The sequence below is a fragment of the Hemibagrus wyckioides genome, linkage group LG05 (assembly GCF_019097595.1).
Source record: "Hemibagrus wyckioides isolate EC202008001 linkage group LG05, SWU_Hwy_1.0, whole genome shotgun sequence".
Taxonomy (NCBI): Eukaryota; Metazoa; Chordata; class Actinopteri; order Siluriformes; family Bagridae; genus Hemibagrus; species Hemibagrus wyckioides.
Window position 1 is genome coordinate 16,594,556 of NC_080714.1, and position 19,906 is coordinate 16,614,461.

Below are 19,906 nucleotides of genomic sequence, written 5' to 3' on the forward strand. Positions count from 1 at the left end.
AAAAATTATTATATGTTTATTCAGTCATCTTCAATAGCCATGGTATTCATTGATAGCAAGACAATGCAAACAAACATTCACCACATGAGGATGAGGGAGGAAACCTGAGAAACTGGAATAATCCCACATAGACAAGGGAAAAGCTGAAAGACAGTAGACCCAAGCTCAGAACTAAAACAAATTACTATGGAGTTGTGAGGTAGAAACTCTTCCTGCTGCACCTGTATTAGGACTAGAGCAGGGGTGTCCAAAGAGCAGGTGTGGGTGAAGGTTTTCATTCCAACCGAGCAGAAGCTACACCTGATTCCACCTGTTTAATCAAATGATCTCGGCTTTCACTAGACTCAGGTGTGGCTTCTGTATGGTTAGAATGAAAACCTGCACCCACACCGGCCCTTTGCGGATAAGACTGGGCACCCCTGCTTCAGAGTGTGCCTAGTTGTGAATGTGTGTGCAGTATGCATGCGTCCCTGTGATTGTCTGGCATCACCTCATTATCCCATTCAGTGTTCCTATGTTAGATCTGACCAGGATAAAGTTGTTAATGAAGCGCAGTCTCATTGTGTAACTGCAACAGCATCAAGTAAAATGAAATGATAATCTGTAAAGATTTCTTATATATGATATTTAATATAATGATTCTACTATATAACACATAGTTATGGGGATTGTGGATTAAAGTGGATTGTAAAAAGGTAAACTTGTAAGCTGATGTGAAATCTTATTTCCAATAGTATGGGTATTGTTTTTCCCCTTTTCTCCTATTTTTACATTTGGGTTTGTATAGTATATATTGTTACCTTTTGGCACTGCTCCACTTATAGTTGTGGTAATAAGTCAACATCACAGTGTCTGAAGTTAATTTCCAGCAAACAACATGAAAGAAAGAGATGGGAGTGTGACAATCTTTATAAAAGGGTAAGACGTCACACAATAGCCTGGTTCCTATACGCCATGATATATAGGAAACGACAGATCTCCAGAAGAGGTGTTAAACGTTTAAACTGAGAATCACATGTTGTTTTTTGTTAAATTTGTTTTTTTGAACTAATCAGTTTAACACAAGCAGGGTGCAAATGGTTTAGGTTTTAATTCGAATTCAGGAATTTCTCGGAAAAGGCACTCGGGGCGTTTGGCTCGTGTGTTGATTGACGTCGCTGTCACCTGTGCTGAATGGGGCGGGGCCACAGCGGGAGCGTTTTCATTGGCGCGGTGATATTTCGCTTCTCTTTTCGCTCGCGCACACACTCGGTACACACACACACACACACACACACACACTCACTCGGTACACGGTGCAAAGCGAAACGACCGGAGCCGAATCCGAGCGAACCTGTCGGGCTGTGCAGAGTAAAAATGGGATATTACATCTCACAACTTTTCCAATAAGAGCAATTCCAGGCGGATCAATGGCATGGCTGTGGACGGTAAATCGTTTTTTATTTATTATAAACAGATGGTCATGTTGTTCTAGGGGGCAAATGGTTGGCACTTTTCGACCAGACAGGGTAAATAAATGTTAGTAGGTGTGAAACTTTCTCACAGATTGTCTGCTGTAGAAGAAAGAAATGCTATTGTGAAATGTGAAAACTTACTGAACGTGTTTCAGATATTCTTCCGTTTAATCCAACAAAATGATGTTCACACGTACACAGTCCGTTTATTTTAAATAGCCCGTCTCTTGTGTCTTTTTATGAGAATTAATAAATGAGTAATTATTATCCATGATGTTTCGCACCCACGAGAAGAAACTTTGAATTTGTAATCTAAAGCCATCCTTTAAATACTTTAAAGAGATAAAGTGTGTATTTTCCACCTTTCCGTTTGTGCACTGTTAATGTTTGAGCTGTTGCTCTGTTACTAATTCTATGAATGCTTTATTGTGTGCAGTTCTGGTTATGGGAAAAGTGTCTGGTCATTACTTTGAGTTTATAGGAAATGTTTTGCAGATTACAAGGAACTAATAAGCTGCAGTACTGGTCTGTCATTACAGGGGTTCTCTCTTCCTGGTCTGAACTTGTCTTACCTGAAAGCACACACACACACACACACACACACACACATTTACATTTAGCCATTTGGCAGGCTCTTTTGTCGAGAGACTTATAGGCTAAAATAATACAATAGCATTACAAAGCGCCTTGAGAATGTTTTCAAAACTAATGGAAAAACACTGGTTTATAGAAGGTTTGGGCAATAACAAAAAGGACAATTTCAGACTTAAGTGCATAAGCAAAAATACTACTACTGCTAACACCGAAATTAAATTCAGGAAGTAGATCCTGCAGCCGATGCAACGTAAGTGCAGAATAACAAAGCATTATTTGATCACTGACCTGAAAATCCCAGCCACAAATCCACCCACATCACCTACTACCCACTCACCTAAGCACCCATTCATATAGTAAACATCCAAAAAACCTACCACCTACCCATGTGACCAATACATGAACAAACTACCACCCACACATCCATAGACAGACAGACACACACACACATATAAAAATACCACCAGTCCAATTACATACATATACATACAGAGAGAGAGAGAGATAAACAAGCATATAAACCCAGACACATGGAAAACTTCAGCTTTTGATCATTGGTGCTATTAACAGCAGATCCATTTACCTGCTGAGAGGTTCGCCACTGCCTTAATAGCGACTTGCAAATTCATTTTGGCATTCGGCTGCATCAGTAATTAAGCACTAGTGCTGGAGGGGCTGGCTGCAGACCTGTCTCAGCCTTTCCCTTCTAGCTCATTACTCTGCACAGATGTTGCATTTCACTCGTCCTCTGAAGTTCAAAGCCCCTCACATTTATTGCCAGCACTGGTTTGCATAGCCTGTATGATGCATGCAGACTACATGATGAACTTGGACCAGTTGACCTAATAGAATGTATCAGATATAAAACAAAAAGTCTGGGCTACTTCTATTATTATGGATTTTTTTATTTTTTTACCTTGCATTAATTTTATATTTTAATGAGGAGAGTATTAGTGTGAATAAATAAATGAGATTCATAGAGCAGTCATTCACCTTGAATCACCTTTCTGAAACAATGCAGTAAAGATTTTTTATGACGTTAGGTATTCTCTTAATGAATTATTTTCATGTTGTAGCAGTGTTTTAGCATTCTTAACACTTGAACAGTCCACACAAAACGTAAACACACGTGTTGAAGTGGTGATTTCTAATCTCATAACTCATATTGGTAGAGCACATTTCTGTTGGTAGTGTATCTATCAAAGAGACTGGATTCACAAAACATATATGCAGCATAAAAAGCCATGAGTTTATTTGACTCCCTTATCCCCAGCTCCCTACATTCCCTCACAAATCCCATCCCTCCCAATCCCACTTCAGAAACTCTGTAATGAAAGCCACTTTGTTAGTGTGTGACTCTATCCCGAAGCAGATCCTGTTTACTTCACATAGACCATGGTCAGATGAACAGACTTGATGAGAACTGCCTTTGTAGGTCTGTGGGTCTGGAGGAGTTGGGGGTGGGGGGACAAGGTCAAGAGAGGCGAGCAAGATTTCATCACATCCAGTTCCCCACCTTCTGTCACACACACATGCACCAACCTCATACATTATCATGGTTGACTGGTTGTCCTCAGTTCAGCTATGACAACATTGTCAATTAGGAGGAGTGAGATTTTAATGAGCGTATGCACACTGACTGAACACTTGTCTGTAAACACACCGGCCACTTGCCCTTCACTGAAAAAACATACTCAGACTGCCTCCTGAATCATTAATGCCAGCGCTTGTGCTGGAATATGCATGGCAAGCAAGGCAGGATGTGCGCACACTCTCACATACCAGTGATCAGAGGGCCAGTGAAGCTCTGGATGCAAGACTAATATCATATCTGGCAGCTGACATAAGCTATGCTGCTATGGGTTGGCCAACATCTGACGCAGGAGTCAACTTGAGAGAGAGCCTTTGTCCAGTGCTGTAAATCACATCACCTTTTAGTGTCTGTAGGTGGATGTGAGGAAGTAAGAGCAGTAGATGCAACAGCAGTACACAGAAACAGTCCATCATTTAGATCCAAAGAACTCTGTGGCAGTCCCTTGAAGTGAATGCTCAATCATGCAAATGTGTTGCTGCCACATTGATGGTGCAGTTTTCCTTTTGTTTAGCTTCAGAGTGATGTTTTTTTCTGGGTCATATGTTAAAACATGCTGCTTATTGTGTACATGTATGAGACTTAGGATTTCTGTTTTCCCTTGGAGTTGTGGAAAATCCATATGCTATTAATTACACTAACCTGTGATCCACAAAACCACTGCAGTTTTACAGCCTAAATATCCTGCAAGCAAAAGCATAGTGTTTCCTTCAATTAAGCAGTAAACAGCAAGAACATTAATGAAGACATCACACTGTCTGGGTTTCTGTCTGCCGAGTTTTTTTTTTTTTTTGCTTTGCCTGATGGTGTGAGAACAGCCAGAACAGAGGTTATCTTCTGAAAGTTTCAAGCTCACCTGTTCTCTCTTGTTCCATAGCTGCCTCCAGCTTCAGTTTCTGTCGTCCTGCAGTAGAGTACAAGGCACTTCCAGAGGACTTTAAGTACCAGCTGAGCCGCTGCACCGGTGGAAATCTTACCTGGCATGAGTGTCGCGGGAACAAAACAGCAGGCGGTCGTACTGTCAAACTTCTACAACAGCCAGGAACTGAGCCCTTGCAGGTAACTACACAAAACTGCTGCGAACATCATAATGGTAAAGTAAGGTTTAGTGAAGTGTTGAAATTACAACCAACTTCATCAGTGTCTTTTTGAAATTCTTAACTTTTTTTTGACAGAGGCAACCAGGTTTTGGGCTCATTTAGATTTGGTAGTGATTCAATGGAGTTAACCCTTAAACTCCAAGTACATGACTAAATATCTTTTCCTAGCAACTGAATAATTCCTAGTAGTTAATGAATAATGTTTTGCATTAAATTGGAATAACTCAATAACAAGGCAAAAAGGAAAACGTTTATTTTTTTGTCAGAAATTGTATTCATCACTTCACTGAAATTTTCTAAAGTGCCATCTATTCAGCCAGCTTTTTTTTTTTTTTTTGTTAAGTGCTAAGTGTTTAATGAGTGACTTTTTTTTATTAATTTTTTTTTTCCGGCAAAATCATTAGCTACAGTTTATTACAGACTGTTTTCAATTTCAGAGTGTATTCTGTACAGTGTGTCAGTGTAACACATTTCTCACTCTGCATGTCTTATTATTTCATGTCTCACTGTTTCAATCAAAGCAAACATACTGAAAATATTTTTTTCTGTCGAACCTAAAAGCGGTGTTTGCATTCCTTTGGAATAGCTGTATCATTAGAAAGCTTGTGGAAAAAGTCACTGCTTTAGTAAACTGCTAAAGTTACCGTTCATTTTGAATTACTTACACAATTTATTATTTTGTTTAAAATGATACTCATCAACCTTAAAATTTTAACAAATATCCCAAAGACCTTAATGATGCACTAGCCTATTTGTTTCAATATGGGTATAGATTTGTGCAAAGACAGCAAAGTTAAAACCAGTAAGATTTGTCTGAATGTATTCTAGCAAATGAAATAACACCGTTCTTATAATAATAAGTAGTTATAGGAAATTGTTTAAGTGGAGTTTAAAGCACTGTGTGTAATGCATGTTTCGTTTATTGGCTATTTCCTATTTGCTTAAAGCGTGCCAACAATTCAGCAGTTGCTCCATTTGAAATTCATAGCATCACAATGCAAAGTGCAGAAATCTATAAGATGAGTCTAATGAAACTAAAAATTGTTTTTTGTTATTGCTTCTCCAATAAGGAAAATAAACTCCATAGTTTACTGGTTATGAAGAAGTTAGAAACTTTTCTATACAGTATACAATTTAATATGAAGAAAACAACACCAGCAGCTTTATGATATGGCAAAAAATATGGATTCATAATCCTCAGGCATAAAACTGCAGAAATCATGCTGCTATTTTTTAAAGATATGAATAGTCTCTGAAAATACAGTGGATTTTTCAACCACATCCTTCTACTTCATCAAAAAAGAACTGCAGCAGAAACAGTATGATGGTGTGACAGCGATAATGAGGACCTTACAGCTGTGAGAAATCACTGATCATTTCTAAGCACCCTGTCGGTTACCGCTATAATGCTTTCATACTTCTGCTTCATGTCTTTAAACAGGCATTCTCTTTATGGCCCTAGTCCACACATTAGCCATTAAACTGTGATATAAGAGAACGGGTGTTATTCCACGCCCATCCATTGCTGCTTTTCACATTAGTAAGATGACTCGATATCTTGCATGCATGTCCCCGTGTTTTCTTACATGCACTCAACAAAGATATGACTATGAATAATAGAAAGGTCACAGACATAAAACCAAGTGGAAATATAGCTATTCACTCTCTTTGTTTCTGTCTGTCTTTTTATTCCCAATTCTTCCTCTCTTACCCATCCCCCCCTTGCTCTCTGTTCAGCCATTCATCCAAATCAAGACTTTATTTGCAGAAAATGGGAAGGATGCAGTTGAGCCGGGAGGCAGAGCAAAGCAAAGGCTCTTGTTCCAGAATGGCTTTAAATAGACTGTAAAGTCTCTTAGCTCCTGAACACTGGTAATGGATGATTGAATGCTACAGGCAGATATGTGAGCCTTAGTGTTTGTGCTGAACTCTTGCTGAGCCCTTTACATTTTCATATTGACAAAGAAACCTCCTGCGTCCCCCTTTCCATGCCTTAAGAGGGTACGTCCGGATTCCATCAATAGCACACACTTGCCTTCTTTATAGATTTTATTCTCTTTCTTGGTTCTTGGTTCCAAGTAAACTAATCTTGCTAATAAATCGAAAATGGTCTTGATTGACTTGAGCAAGGAACCATAAGTAAGAACGAATCCCTCAAACTCCTAAATATGCCTAAATACATATGGTTTCTTATTTGATGAATTGTTGTCAATGCATAATGCATAGTAATTACCAAAAAATATGCCTAGGGTTAGCCTAGCTGATGTTCTTAAATGAAACCTCTGTTGGATTTACACATTCACCTAGTGCACAAACAAAACCACACTCTCATGCAATTAAAAACATTCATGCACACATGCCCAAGATAGAAAGGAATGCACACACCCATGGGAAAAATCTTGCACCAGTTTATTTGTATGGAATGCAAAAAAAATACCATTAAACAACAATGTTTCATTTTGAGGTTGCTACTACTACTACAATTATAATGGTTTAATGGCTACTTAAATGATATATTCAGGAGACATACAAGCTTTGGCATAATATTTAGGCCTAACACTTGCAGGACTTCATTGATACTAAAAGGCTGATGGGCACAAATACAAAAATTACAAACACATAATTTAACACCTAAAACACATTTTAACACAGTGCACAAGCAAGACAAATGTGAGACACATCAAAACACATATGAAACCTTCACATTTCATTTTCAGTCAACAGTGTAAGGATAAATAGAGAAAATTTAACAAAAACAACAACATAAAACCTAAAGGCTCTTTCCTGATCAGAGAGTGAGAGAGAGCAGGAGACTACAAGGCCTGCTGTCTCCTTTTCTTCTCCCAGATCTGAAATGTCTGCAAAGAAGCTTCTTCTCCCTTACATCATATAAAGAGCTCCATGCCATTTCTTACATTATATGATGTAACCATTTCACTATCCGTCCAATTAACAAGATTTACCAACCGATACTAGACATTTACATTGTAAAAAAATGGCTTGTCCTAAATTATTTAAACATGTAACCTGGTTTTTAAAGACGTATATACAGTGGCATCCAAAAGTCTGAGAGAACACTAAAAATCTGCAGAATTAATAGAAGGTTCTGTTTAAGAAATATTTTATTAAAAAAGGTTTCAGCTGCCTATTTAAATGTAAGCAAATGTGTGATATTGACCATGTTAAAAAAAACGTGTTCAGACAACACTCTGATGTATTAGATCTAAAGTGTTATTCAATAAAGTTACAGACAATGTGGATTTTGTATTTTTAGAGAAATATCAATTTTTTGTATAAACGAAAGCTTTTACTGTGTTATCTGGAGTCTTTTATCAGACAGCAGACACCTTCAAATCTGAGGGAGATAATGTATGGTCATAAATTGTATTATGACCTTAATGAGCCATCTTAAGGTTTTTGTTAGAAAACATGAAGACAGTTAGGCTGTTGGGTTTAAAAGCGTACTAACATGTCCTTGAGACTATAGGGCCAAACATTTGCGGATAACTGACACATCCATATGTAGTTCTTCCCGAAACTGTTGTCACGTAGTTGTATTGGATGTCTTTTTGTATGCTTATAGCAGAAGAAGGAAAAGGAAGAAAGATTATTATTATTATTATTATTATTATTATTATTACTAGTAGTAGCAATTTTAGGAGTTTACTCTGCATCCATCTTTGTCATAAAGTTAATGAACTATGAAGTTAGTTCATGAACACTAGGTTAGTTTTAAAGAGTTGTTTTGCGTCTGTGCTGCTGTGTTGTACCCCTTGACAAGAGCCATGAGCTGCAGCTATTTGCTCTTTTTTGTTCTATGTTAGCCACTGATCAAAAGCTTAGTATAATTAGAATACCATATTAATATACCTCTTGCAGAGGCCAAACAGTAACTGTTGAAATCCTGGGTAATTTTCATCTATTTTGGGTCTTAATGTGAATCATAATTTATCATATGTAATGAAAGTTTGCAGTCTCCAGACAGATCAGAGAGTGCGGACGGTGTGGATACTTTGAACTTATATAACCTCAGAATGGAAGTAGACATCCATTTCTGTTGAGGGATTTTTGAATGTTGTTTTAAGGAAGGAAGGAGGGAAGGGAGGAAGGAAGTAAGAGAGGGAGGAAGAAAGGAAAGGAGGGAAGGAAGGAGCTAACATAATGAGGATTTAATGCTGATGGTGGTATGGCAATCTGTCTACATGAACATAGCAGGTTGAGAACCATGAATGCCAGATTCCATCTCATTACTGAATTCTATAATTACCCTTCAGAGACACCCTTGTCTATGCAGGGGGTGGATAAATCATAAATTCATTAGCTATCCCACTGCAAAAGTAAAAGCTCTAATGTGCTTGCCCATTCCCATATTTTTATTCCGAGAACCTTTTTGAATAGGCTTAAATGCAATGGCTAATGTCAACTTTGGTAAGATAATCAGCTTGATCTGTACACTTAATCCAGACTAAGGGAATTGAACTAGTATATGATCATGTAGCAGATGTTTTTGCACCATCATCATGAAACCAGCAAATCTCTGACCATCGTCTATAAGATGTTTATCTATGAAGCGACAAAATCTTTACATCATTTCCCACCCACCAGCCAGCTCTTACATATGTCAGGTACCAGTGTTGCTGTGATTGACAGGAAAGAAACTGGAGTAGGTTTCAGTTTGTTAAACCTACATGCTCACTAGACAGCAATGAATAAAAAACTAATAGCCCGGACATGAAGGGTGTTTACACAGTCATGGTGTGCAAACAATCATTGTCATGTTGGAGAATAATTGTCAGTAACAGACATATGGAAAAAAGACCTATTGATTGGCATCTGCACTACAGATAAATGTTCAGTGACCAATATGCACAATATTCTTGATCTTTAATTGTATGTTTATTGGTTTTTATGTGTTATTGGTTTTTAGAGTGAACATCCTTTATGGTCCCAACCATGTCAGAGAGACTAAATGGGATGCAAAAGAACATATGTATCCAACCAGTTCAAATAAGGAGTACCATGTCTGATTCGGCTTTGTGTGTGTGCACATGTGTGTCTGCCGTTACACACGAAAGATCTCCCTAGGGCCACTCAAGAGAGAACACTGCAGTTAAAATGGCTGTTGTGGAGGAAGGGAGAGAGTGTCAGGGCAAAAACTGTGAAGGAGAAAGAAAATTGGAGATAAATGGAAGTGGGCCAGAATAAAAACATACACATATGGCAGTTAATGGGTCATCAAAGCAAGCAAATAGAAGAAAAGGCTCAGAATTGCTGTGAATAATGAGAAGGACTTTGTGGGAGTGAATGATACAACAAATTATACACATTGTATTCACAGTCCTTGGCTTTGAAAAATATAAAATAATAATAACAATAAATGCCTGTATGTTAACAGCTTGACAAAACTGTGTCTTTATATGTCCTATCTAAATTCCCAGCTAATACAAATATTGTCTACGATTATACACAATGATCCACCACATTATACTTCTAGTTACGTTATATGGAAATAAGCTGGTTTTTACAGATACCTGCAACAACATTTGTGTTGGCACTGTGCTGGAGGTTAGCAAATAGCTTTTAGATGGCCTTAGTTTAATGAGGTCTGTTTATGGCATCATGGGTCTGTCAATGTGTTGGCCGAAATTACGACAATCCAAGATGAAATAATCCATCTTAATTACTGACAGCATATAGAGCGGAACACTGCTATTAGGAGGAAAAAAGAGATTTATTTCCCAGAGCTCTCTGCAGCAGTTTGAATGTCATCACCGTCACGGGATATTGCTCACTTAGTCAAGAGAAAGAAGCTAGGTGTGCATGTATATATGTGTGTTACGGTACCGATGAAATGCATTCTTAACAAGCTTTGACACATGAGATATGATATGATGCAGACTCCAAAGCCTCAGAATACCTGGAATGTGTTTGCCTGTTTCACTGGAACTGGTTTTGTTCTCCGTCTGTCTCTCTCACCTTTATTTCTGTTTTCTCTCTCAGCTTCACACAGGGGATGCATACTCTGTTTACCACACCAGTCCCACCCTGCCAAGTCTGTCTAGGCCAGTGGTTCTATGGTCCCAACAGGATGTGTGTAGGTGGTTAAAGAAACACTGTCCTCACAACTACCTGACCTACGTGGAGGCTTTTTCCCATCACGCCATTACAGGTACATTCTCTAGCCTTAGAGATCATTGCTGCCAGACACAGGTTAATGCTGTGGGGCATTTTTCTACATGAAATTTTAATGCAACTTGCTTGTATTACACAGTTGTATGCAAATGTTTGTATCTGCATGAAAATGGAAAATATGACTTTATATATATTTTGTCTACAAAAAACAATTCCAAGTCCATTGAACAGTATTTTAATTCAAAAACTAAATATCAAATAAACTAGTCGATTTACTAAGATGTTCCTCATTGAGCTGTCGACTGTTTTAAACCAGTTAACACATGCATTGTGTTAGAGACAGGAAATATTCTAACAAGTAACACTCAGTAAGACATAAAAGACCTGAAATATGTTTAATTAGGGAGAAAGGTGTAAAAAAGAAACGCGGAAAAAACGATGCAATCAAAGAGTCAAAGTAAAATGAACAAAAACCAACTTCCAGAGATTTGCAATAATCCAAAACACATGGCAGGAGAATTAAAATAATGAAGGAAGATCAATAAAGCTTAAATTGTTTTGCTTTTTCGGTTCCATCATTTTGAAGTTATGCAACTTTTGTACTCAAAACTTGTCATACTTTTGTTTATCTACTGTAGCACAGGATAAAAGTATGGATAAAAATAAGGTTTTTATATAACAGCCATATGTTTAGCAGTTTTGCTTTAGGGAAACTATTTTGTACAGTGTAGCAGAAGGGTTAGCATTCTGAACTAAAGGTCAGTAAATTTTGGCTTGTCTTTATGTAACCTTACTGCATGTGCACTTCCGATGCTGTTCAGTCTGATAGAATTTAGCAGTGGTTTCATTCTGAGTTACAGCAGTGCAGGTGGACCCTACTATACTGTGCTATCATTTTTAGCACAGGTCAGCATCAGACCTGCAGTATCGGAAGCATCTGTCAGTCCAAATCTGTAAAAGGTAAAGGCACTGTCCTGTGCTTTCATTACTGGATTGATAATGAAAAGTGGCATTTATTTGATACTACAGATATACAAAGAGGTGCATTACCTGTTTTACAATACAGATAATGATAATGAAACCTTAAGTATCAGCTGAGACTAATATCCTTTAAAAAACTGCAGCGCCTGAGTGGTGCAGCAGAAAAGCATACACTCTGTCATCTGGAGATCATAGCCTTCTATGGCCGGGAGTCAATGAGAGCGAAATTGGCCAAGTGTGAGGGATGGCATACACTCACTCCCCTTGCTAGCTGTCATATGTTAGGGGAGACCTAACTCGTGGGTGGGATTCGGCCAAGACTAAATTAGGGAGGAAAATAAAATAATCTGTGATTTTTTTTTTTTTTTTTTTTTTTTTTTTTTTTTTTTATTGAACTGGCCATCTACAGGGACCATACTCACACTGCACAAACACTACCATGCAGGAAGAAATGCTGTACGTAGCCTTCACCAAATTCAGACAACAAAGCTTAAATATCACAGTGCAAATAGGCGCAATTTAGTACTTATTCATGCCAAATATGTTAACTTTAATGTGTAACACAATTTTCAGTTACAAAAAAACTAGCAGTAGGAAAATAAAGCTATACAGGCATTTAACATCAAAGTAAACTACAAGCTATAACAAGATGCTGGCTTGCTATAGACCTGGATAGATTCATTCTTTTTTCCTCTGATGTTCTATTCAATATTTTCTGCTGATTTCAGCTCAATACCTGATCTTTGCTGGTTCTAGATACAACATGTGCATGCAAAAGATCTAGGCACAGTGATTCTGAAGTCAGGTATTTTTTTCTGATTTATGATTAATGCCAGCCATGTCCTTCGGTGAGGGCAACAATGCATGTAAAAGCAAAGTGGCTGGTAACCCCACTGACAATGTGGTCTGAGGTCAATACAAGAGAGACTTTAAGAAGGCACAGTAGCCCAGATTCATTAGTTAATTTTAATGAGAACATTGTCACATTTAATATTACCTGCAGAAAATAAAGTTTGTGATTGATTGTGTACATAAATGAGGATATGAATATTTTGGCATGTGTGTGTGCTTCCCATGTAAGTGACTGTGTAATTACCAAAATGTGTGAGAATACATGCACATATATGCTCTTGTAAGCCTTATAAATACACATGTACATGTATGCTCTTATAAGTCCCTTTGTCCTTGTATATTGTGCTTATACCTCTGCTTCTGCTCTACCCACTTCCATATTAATCCTTCAGATTTAGATTGATTGTATTCTCAGACCTTTTTTGTCTAGCTACAAAACACTAATGCAAGTCACTCGGGATAAGGGCATCTGTCAAACGCTGTAAATGTAAATGTAAATTTTCTCTGTTCCCACCCTCTCCTTATACCAAGAGCCCCATCTGGCTCACTGTTCCTGTCCTCTCTCTCTAATTGAACATAAAGCATCTGGGGCTCAGATGTTATGCAAGTGACAAAAGGAGAGTGAGAGACAGGGAGAGTGACCGAGATACTGAAAGAAGCTTTGCCTGTCATTTGGGGAGAAGACAAGAAGGCAAAGAAAGGCGACAGAGTGGTTGGCCATTCACGGTTGTGTGCTAAAGGGTTTAGAAAACCAGCAAGCTCAGCAGGCTTCAGGGCCATGAAAATGACTTCAGGCTTGGTTACCTCTCAGGGAGCAGCTTTAACAGGATACTATAATTACATTCAGAAACTCCCCCACCTGTGATTTGCTTGAAGGATCCCAATGAGAAAGGGAGATGCTTCTATGATTTAACAGTAATTTAGAAACCAGAGGACTTGAGACTCCTGATTTCAGGTTTAGCGTCCCTCAAGATTCCTAGCTTATTAAAAGACAATTACTCCAAAACTTCAATGTTCGATTAGTCCAAACAACTTCTCAGACAGAAGCAGCGTTTATTGCATGTAATTTTAGTGGTTGCTGAAAATGAACACAAAAACTAAAATGGGTGGGAAAATAAGGGTATCAGCATATTATTAAAAACATGTCCGCTAGTCTGTTAGTGTTTGGCAGTCTTCTGGGAGACAGCAGGAAGGAAAACAACCTCAGAGACGTACAGCAACTCTGCAGAGTCACAGATGACCTTCAGGCTTGAGCTGCCTTCCCAGTGTGTATGTGTGTGTGTTTTTCATCAGCCCATCTGTATCTGCCCGTGTAAAGGCTGTTGTGTGGCCAGTGACCCAATTTTATACATGATTTAATCTTTTGCTCACCATCCAATCAACACTTACACCAAGGATCATATTCATTTGCATTTTAATCTGCTGGGTTTGAAAAAAAAATAGTTGCATGATGTGGTACTAAACCTTCTTTTAAGAGCATAATCTCCATCAGACATGAAGGTGCTTACGTCCAAGGATCTGAGAGCCAACTGTCTTCTAATATTAAAACTCAGTATTTAGCTAACAATATTATGTATTATTAATCATTGATGCTTATCAATTGATAATAATATTTGAATAATTGCAGCAAAGGACCTTCTTTCTTTCTTGCTTGCTTTCTTACTCTCTCTCACTCTCTCTCTCTCTCTCTCTCTCTCAGGCCGAGCTTTGTTGAGACTAAATGGTGAGAAGTTGGAGAGAATGGGTCTGGTACAAGAAACTCTCAGACAGGAGCTTCTTCAGCAGGTCCTGCAGCTGCAAGTTCAGGAGGAAAGACGCAATCTCCAGCTGCTCAGCAGAGGTGAAAGAATGTGGAAAACTTGGGGGACAAGGGGCCTCGTTTATAAGTTGTGTGTAAATGTGTGCGCAAATCAAACCAAGCTAAACATTCTACTAAAAAGCTCCAAAGGTTTCAAAAATGCTGATTTACTCTTTTTCGTCGCTTGTGTACCTTTAGCGTCTATAAAGTGGAAACCATTTAGTAATGCCCACAAAGCTCCATAAAAGGTCAAGTGTACAATGGCTGGAAACATGAAATGACTGACTACTAAATGACTGGAGGAGTGAAAGTTATTTTGGCTCACTTCTGTGCCAGTAAAAAAAATGTTGGTACTGCACTGAACAGGATCAAATCTAGACACAAATAGCAGAAAATGGCGAATTAGGTGTTAATTAAATGAGATGAAAATACAGTGGTGTGACATGAAAATGGAGGAGCAAAAAAAAATAAAAAGATCTACACTGTATCCAGGGGTTCATGCACACCAGGTAGTTTTAAAAATGTTTGGGGTATCTCAACCATCAAGCTGAAGTGTTGCACAGCATTTAAAGAAGATGCCATGGCGGAAAGAACAGATTTATAAGTCAGCTTTCATCACTGGTCTACTCGAACTACTCTAAACATCCTTTCTCTCGTACGCATAACATGCACAAAATCTAAATGATAAATGCTGTAAGCATAAATAAATTAAACTTGGCAGTATGATCCATATAGAAATGTGCAGTAAGTCATGCAAATTATATGATTTGGAGTCAAGGTTTACATTAGTTAGTCTTCTTATGCATAAATTTATGCACACTCAGGAGCATGAATAGGATACAAACATTTTCCCATTAATTACAGGATTTTCATGAATACCAAATTTCTTGTGTAAATGTGTAGAAACGAATGATTTATGAATAGATTTGTTTGTATCCAGCTTTATAAACGAGGCTCAGGATGTGACTTGTAAGGAAAGTGATGAGAATTCAGAGAAAGAGAGAGCGTTTGTTCTTCCATATGAACAGGATCTCCTTTGCTTGGGAGGATTATGTATTCATTCCTTTCTTCTTCCTCTTCCTCTGACTGCAGGGACTTTTGGGAACCTGTCATAGCTACAGCCATGCGTGGGCAGCTCTGCCAGGCTCAGTATGCTGTGAGAGGGCATCGAGGCATGGGGCCACAGGCTGTGTGTGTGCAAGAACAGACCTCTGTCTTGGACTGCCACAGGCGACTGAGGCTTTGGCAGAGCTTTTAGCATCACCAGCTGAACCTTCATGTCCATCTCAGATTCCAGAAGAACACAGACTGAATCTGCATCAACAAGGAGAATAAAGAATCTAACCTGAATCTCCCCGCTGAGAGTAGTGGACTTAAATTGGGCTACTCTAAAAAGTAGTGTCTCTGCCAGCTACAGAACTTTAACCAGGAGTGCTGGGAAACATATGTTTTTGCTGATCACCTTAAGCTGTTTCCTTCTCTGGAAGTTTCATTTTCATGACAAGTCATTTTGTCAGCAAAGACTGTGTGGGAGATCTTGCACTGCACAATAACTCACTGTAATAATCTTGCAAGAGACAAATGTCAACTAGGAGACAGATGGAATCAGCTACAGTGTAATTATGTAGAAATTAAGAAAGCAGCAAGCCTTGACATGCCTTTCCAAGGTACCATATCTAACTGAAATGTCCGAGTGGTATTGTAAAACAGTTTGAAGGAAAGATGGGGTGAGAGGAAAAAAAAAGCTCATCAGGACTTTATATTGTTTAACACTCACCAAAATAAATGCTGCGGTTATAAAAATACTGTAAAAGAAATGAAAGGAACACAAACGTAGGCGTTTCTAGTCTGTTCGTCACATTCATGACACTTTGTAAAGCTTACTTGGGGACATTAGAACATTACAGAAATTCTACAGTATAAATGGTTGACATTCTCGCCATACTTTGTTTTGCATACCGAACATTTGGTGATTTGCATTGGCTTGTTGAATATACTTTCCTTTGAAAGCCATTCTGACTAACGTGGCACCCATTGGCCTGAGGGCACACACTATGTTATGTTATGTTATGTTATGTTATGTTTGCAATCTTCATATTCATTCCTTAAATATGAAGTCATATTTAAAAATTTGTAAATAAAAACACATGATGTTAGCCCTAGAGAAATGTATACAAAGAATTAGTAACTATTTCATTTGGATCTGTTGCAGTTTACCCCAAGTCTCTGATGTGTGGGTTTTGATGTATGTTGTTGTATAGTACTTACATTTATTTGCTGAGTTGGACTTAGCTAATATACTTAAGTATTACAGCCCCAGTAATATGTGCCAACACTACCTCACTACTGGCTCTCCATGGTGATTGTTTGGGAGTGTATTGTTCAGGCTTTTTGTATATGACTTTGTATATGACTTAGATTATTATGTGTAGCCTACATGTCTGATAGACAGACTGTTACTCTTTGAACACAGTGTCTCATGGTGTAGCCTACTGAAACAATATAGTAAACAAAACTTATTGAAATTTTGGATAATATTCCTTCTAGCAATGAATAAATATTTGTGTGGGGATTTGAAAAGGTGGATTACATCTCATTTGCACAAATGCAGCTTAAGCCTATCATTGGTATTGGTACAGCATACATTCTACTTTGTTTTCCCTTTTTAAATGGACCTGGCTCAGCTCATTAGTAAGGGTATTGTGAGTGGAAAGAGATATTTTAAAAAGCAGATGAAACAACATTTGGGTGCATATGTTCTCCACGAGTGAGAAATACTGTGGTGTTGTGTCATGCAATTATCTATGATGGAAGTAGTTGTTGGGGTATTCTGCCATCTACTGACCTTTTTCTACCAAAAAATAAAAATAAAATAAAATGAAAGCCAGACCTAAAGAAGGTACAGTGATAAAGTAAATAAAACCAACATTTTAGTAGGATGTTGGGCCTCAGTCTTCCCAAAGATATTCCCCAGCTGTTGTTTTGATGATATATATAAAATCTCCCATACATGTTCATCTGGTTTGCATCATTTTGATCAAACTCATCAAACCATTCCACATATTTATGGATCAAACGGTATATTCTTCATTTCGGGTGCCAGAAATGATGGATGTGACTGTTTTATACCAGTTTGTCAAAGCTATGTTACAGTATTTTATACTGATAGGTGACAAATTAAAGGAAAAAGTGGTGATTGAGTCCATATTCCATGGGGATATTTTGTAAGCATTATTGTAAATCAGTGTAATGTTCATTTAACTAATGACCTATGATAATTTCTATCGTGATGCGAGTGCTCTCTTCCAGAATAACAATGCCATTGGACAAGCGGAAATCCTTGACAGCAAAATACCCCAATGACATATCAACCATTGTTTTTTCTTTTAATTTGGAAAAAAAAAAGATTTGTTCAATATCAAATGATCAAATGCTGTTATTTTACCTGTCTAATAAATTATAATGGAATTTTAAAAAAGTGTTTAAGCTCAAAATACAGACTTACAGATTAATGTGTAGGAATCCCCATCTTTCAGCTATGTCTGGAACCCACAGACATCACCAGATGTTGGGTTTCTTCCCTGCTGATACTCTGCCAGGCCTCTGCCAAGTTCCTGCTTGAGCTTCGGTTGTTTTTCTTCAGTTTTGCCTCCAGCAAGTAAAAAGCATGCTCAGTTGGACTGAGGTAAGGTGATTTCCTTGGACATCACAGAACATCTTTGCCTTAAAAAGTCTTGTGTTGCTCTCAAAATATCCTCTAGGTCATTGTCTATTTGCACTGTGAAAACGAGTTTTGAAGCATTTGGCTGAATTCAATCTAATAATATAGCCCTATATTCATCCTGCTGCTTTTTCAGCAGTCACATCAATAAATACAAAGGAACCAGTTCCACTTGTAGCCGTACATGTCCACACTATAACACAACTTCTACCAAGCTTAACAGATGAGGATATATTTCAGATCATTAGCGATTCCCTCCATTCTCCATACTCTTCTCTTCCCATAATTTTGGTAGAAGTTGATCTTTCATTCCTCTGTTGATATGATGTTGTTCCAGAGCTGCATTGTTCTTTAATGTTTTTGGCAAACTCTAATCTAGTCTTTCTGTTTTTGAGGCTTTCAAATGGTTTCCATCTTATGCTAAATCCTCTGTATTTACTCCGGTACCACATGATCCCACTGTCTTTGTTCAAGGCTACTAAAGAGGATGAGAATTGATTTTCTAGAGGCATGAATTTTCTCAGAAACAGCCAAAAGCAGTAGTTCTTTGGTCTTTTTTTTCTTTAATCCAGACTAATTAGGATCCCAGTGTCTGGAGGTTCTGGAGCATTCAAGAATGATAGAATGAAGTCGAAGACATGATATCAAAAGTTGCTAGTAGTTCTCTAGTAAATAAGGGAAGAAAAATATTATGGAGCCATTAGTTTATATTAAGCATATGTCAGATACATCCAGCGTTCCCTTGTAGAATCTTAACAGCAATCACATTAGAGATGAACTTGAGTGGAGTGGTTTTCTCCACTTTCTCTCAGCTGCACTTAATTTTCTCCAGTTGCTGTGTAGCAAGTCTGACAGCCAAGGAGCAGGGAAAGAAGATTTTCTTGGGCTGGAAGATCGAGGGCAGAAGAGGTCAATGGATGAAGAAAGTGAAAGGGGGAAAGAACTATTGCTTGAATCGAATGGTAGAATGCAGAGATGTCAGGATGCTGTAAGCTAAGGAAGAAGGAGGCAAGTGGGAGAGGAGCACAATAGTCGATAGAGCTGATATGGCATGGCAGGGAGGGCACGAGTGTTTCCAGAATGTTTCCTCCCTTGTGTGTTGGAGAGCAGTTGTTGAAGGACAGGTCAAAACTAGGAAAGAGAGTGAGGAGGAAGAAGAATTGGAGCATATCTGAAAGGAGGTTGAAGAGGGAGGAGAGTGAGGTCCCATCAGAATGGAAAAGATTAAGGAGGATTTTTATGAAGTGTCTCAGGTGGAAGGAGGGGTGGAGGTAGGGGTGGGGGGGTGTTGGTGATGGATACAACAATAAGAAGATTAATGGGTAATGTAACAGTAAGTGCAAAAGCTGTGAAGCTTTATTCCTATTACAGAAGCAAACACATTGCTTCCACCCCTGTCAGTTTCTTGGGGGATGTGATGGAAAGCATACTAAATACTAAATAACAGCTGTACTGACTGACCAAAAATATCCTTGTTGCCAGTGTAAGCATTTGCCATTTGCAAATAAATAGATGCAAAGCAGATGTAAAATGAGTTTTTACACTAAGATATTGACACAGACTCGAAATTGTTGCATGCGCAAAAGACCATGAAACGGGCATATGTGGTATTTTGACAGAAGCAATAAACATGGAGGATGATTTGATCATTTTGGAATTTCACAGCCAGCTGGTACAGGTGTA

The 19,906-nt window shown here is 38.2% G+C and overlaps 1 protein-coding gene across 1 annotated transcript; it reads left to right on the plus strand.

The window, feature by feature from the left end:
• The first annotated feature begins 1,245 nt into the window (after positions 1 to 1,245).
• On the plus strand, positions 1,246 to 17,936 carry samd10a (sterile alpha motif domain containing 10a). Its single transcript, XM_058388616.1, has 5 exons — positions 1,246 to 1,427; positions 4,517 to 4,698; positions 10,740 to 10,908; positions 14,404 to 14,544; positions 15,595 to 17,936. The coding sequence occupies exons 1-5, from the start codon at positions 1,415 to 1,417 to the stop codon at positions 15,615 to 15,617; spliced, it is 528 nt and encodes a 175-aa protein (XP_058244599.1). The 5' UTR covers positions 1,246 to 1,414; the 3' UTR covers positions 15,618 to 17,936.
• The last annotated feature ends 1,970 nt before the right edge of the window (positions 17,937 to 19,906 follow it).

What these genes read in the sequence shown, in the direction of transcription:
- samd10a (XM_058388616.1), top strand. An exon ending in TTCCCATCACGCCATTACAG is followed by an intron (nt 10,909 to 14,403) that starts GTACATTCTCTA and finishes TCTCTCTCTCAG; the next exon opens with GCCGAGCTTTGTTGAGACTA. An exon ending in TCTCCAGCTGCTCAGCAGAG is followed by an intron (nt 14,545 to 15,594) that starts GTGAAAGAATGT and finishes CTCTGACTGCAG; the next exon opens with GGACTTTTGGGAACCTGTCA.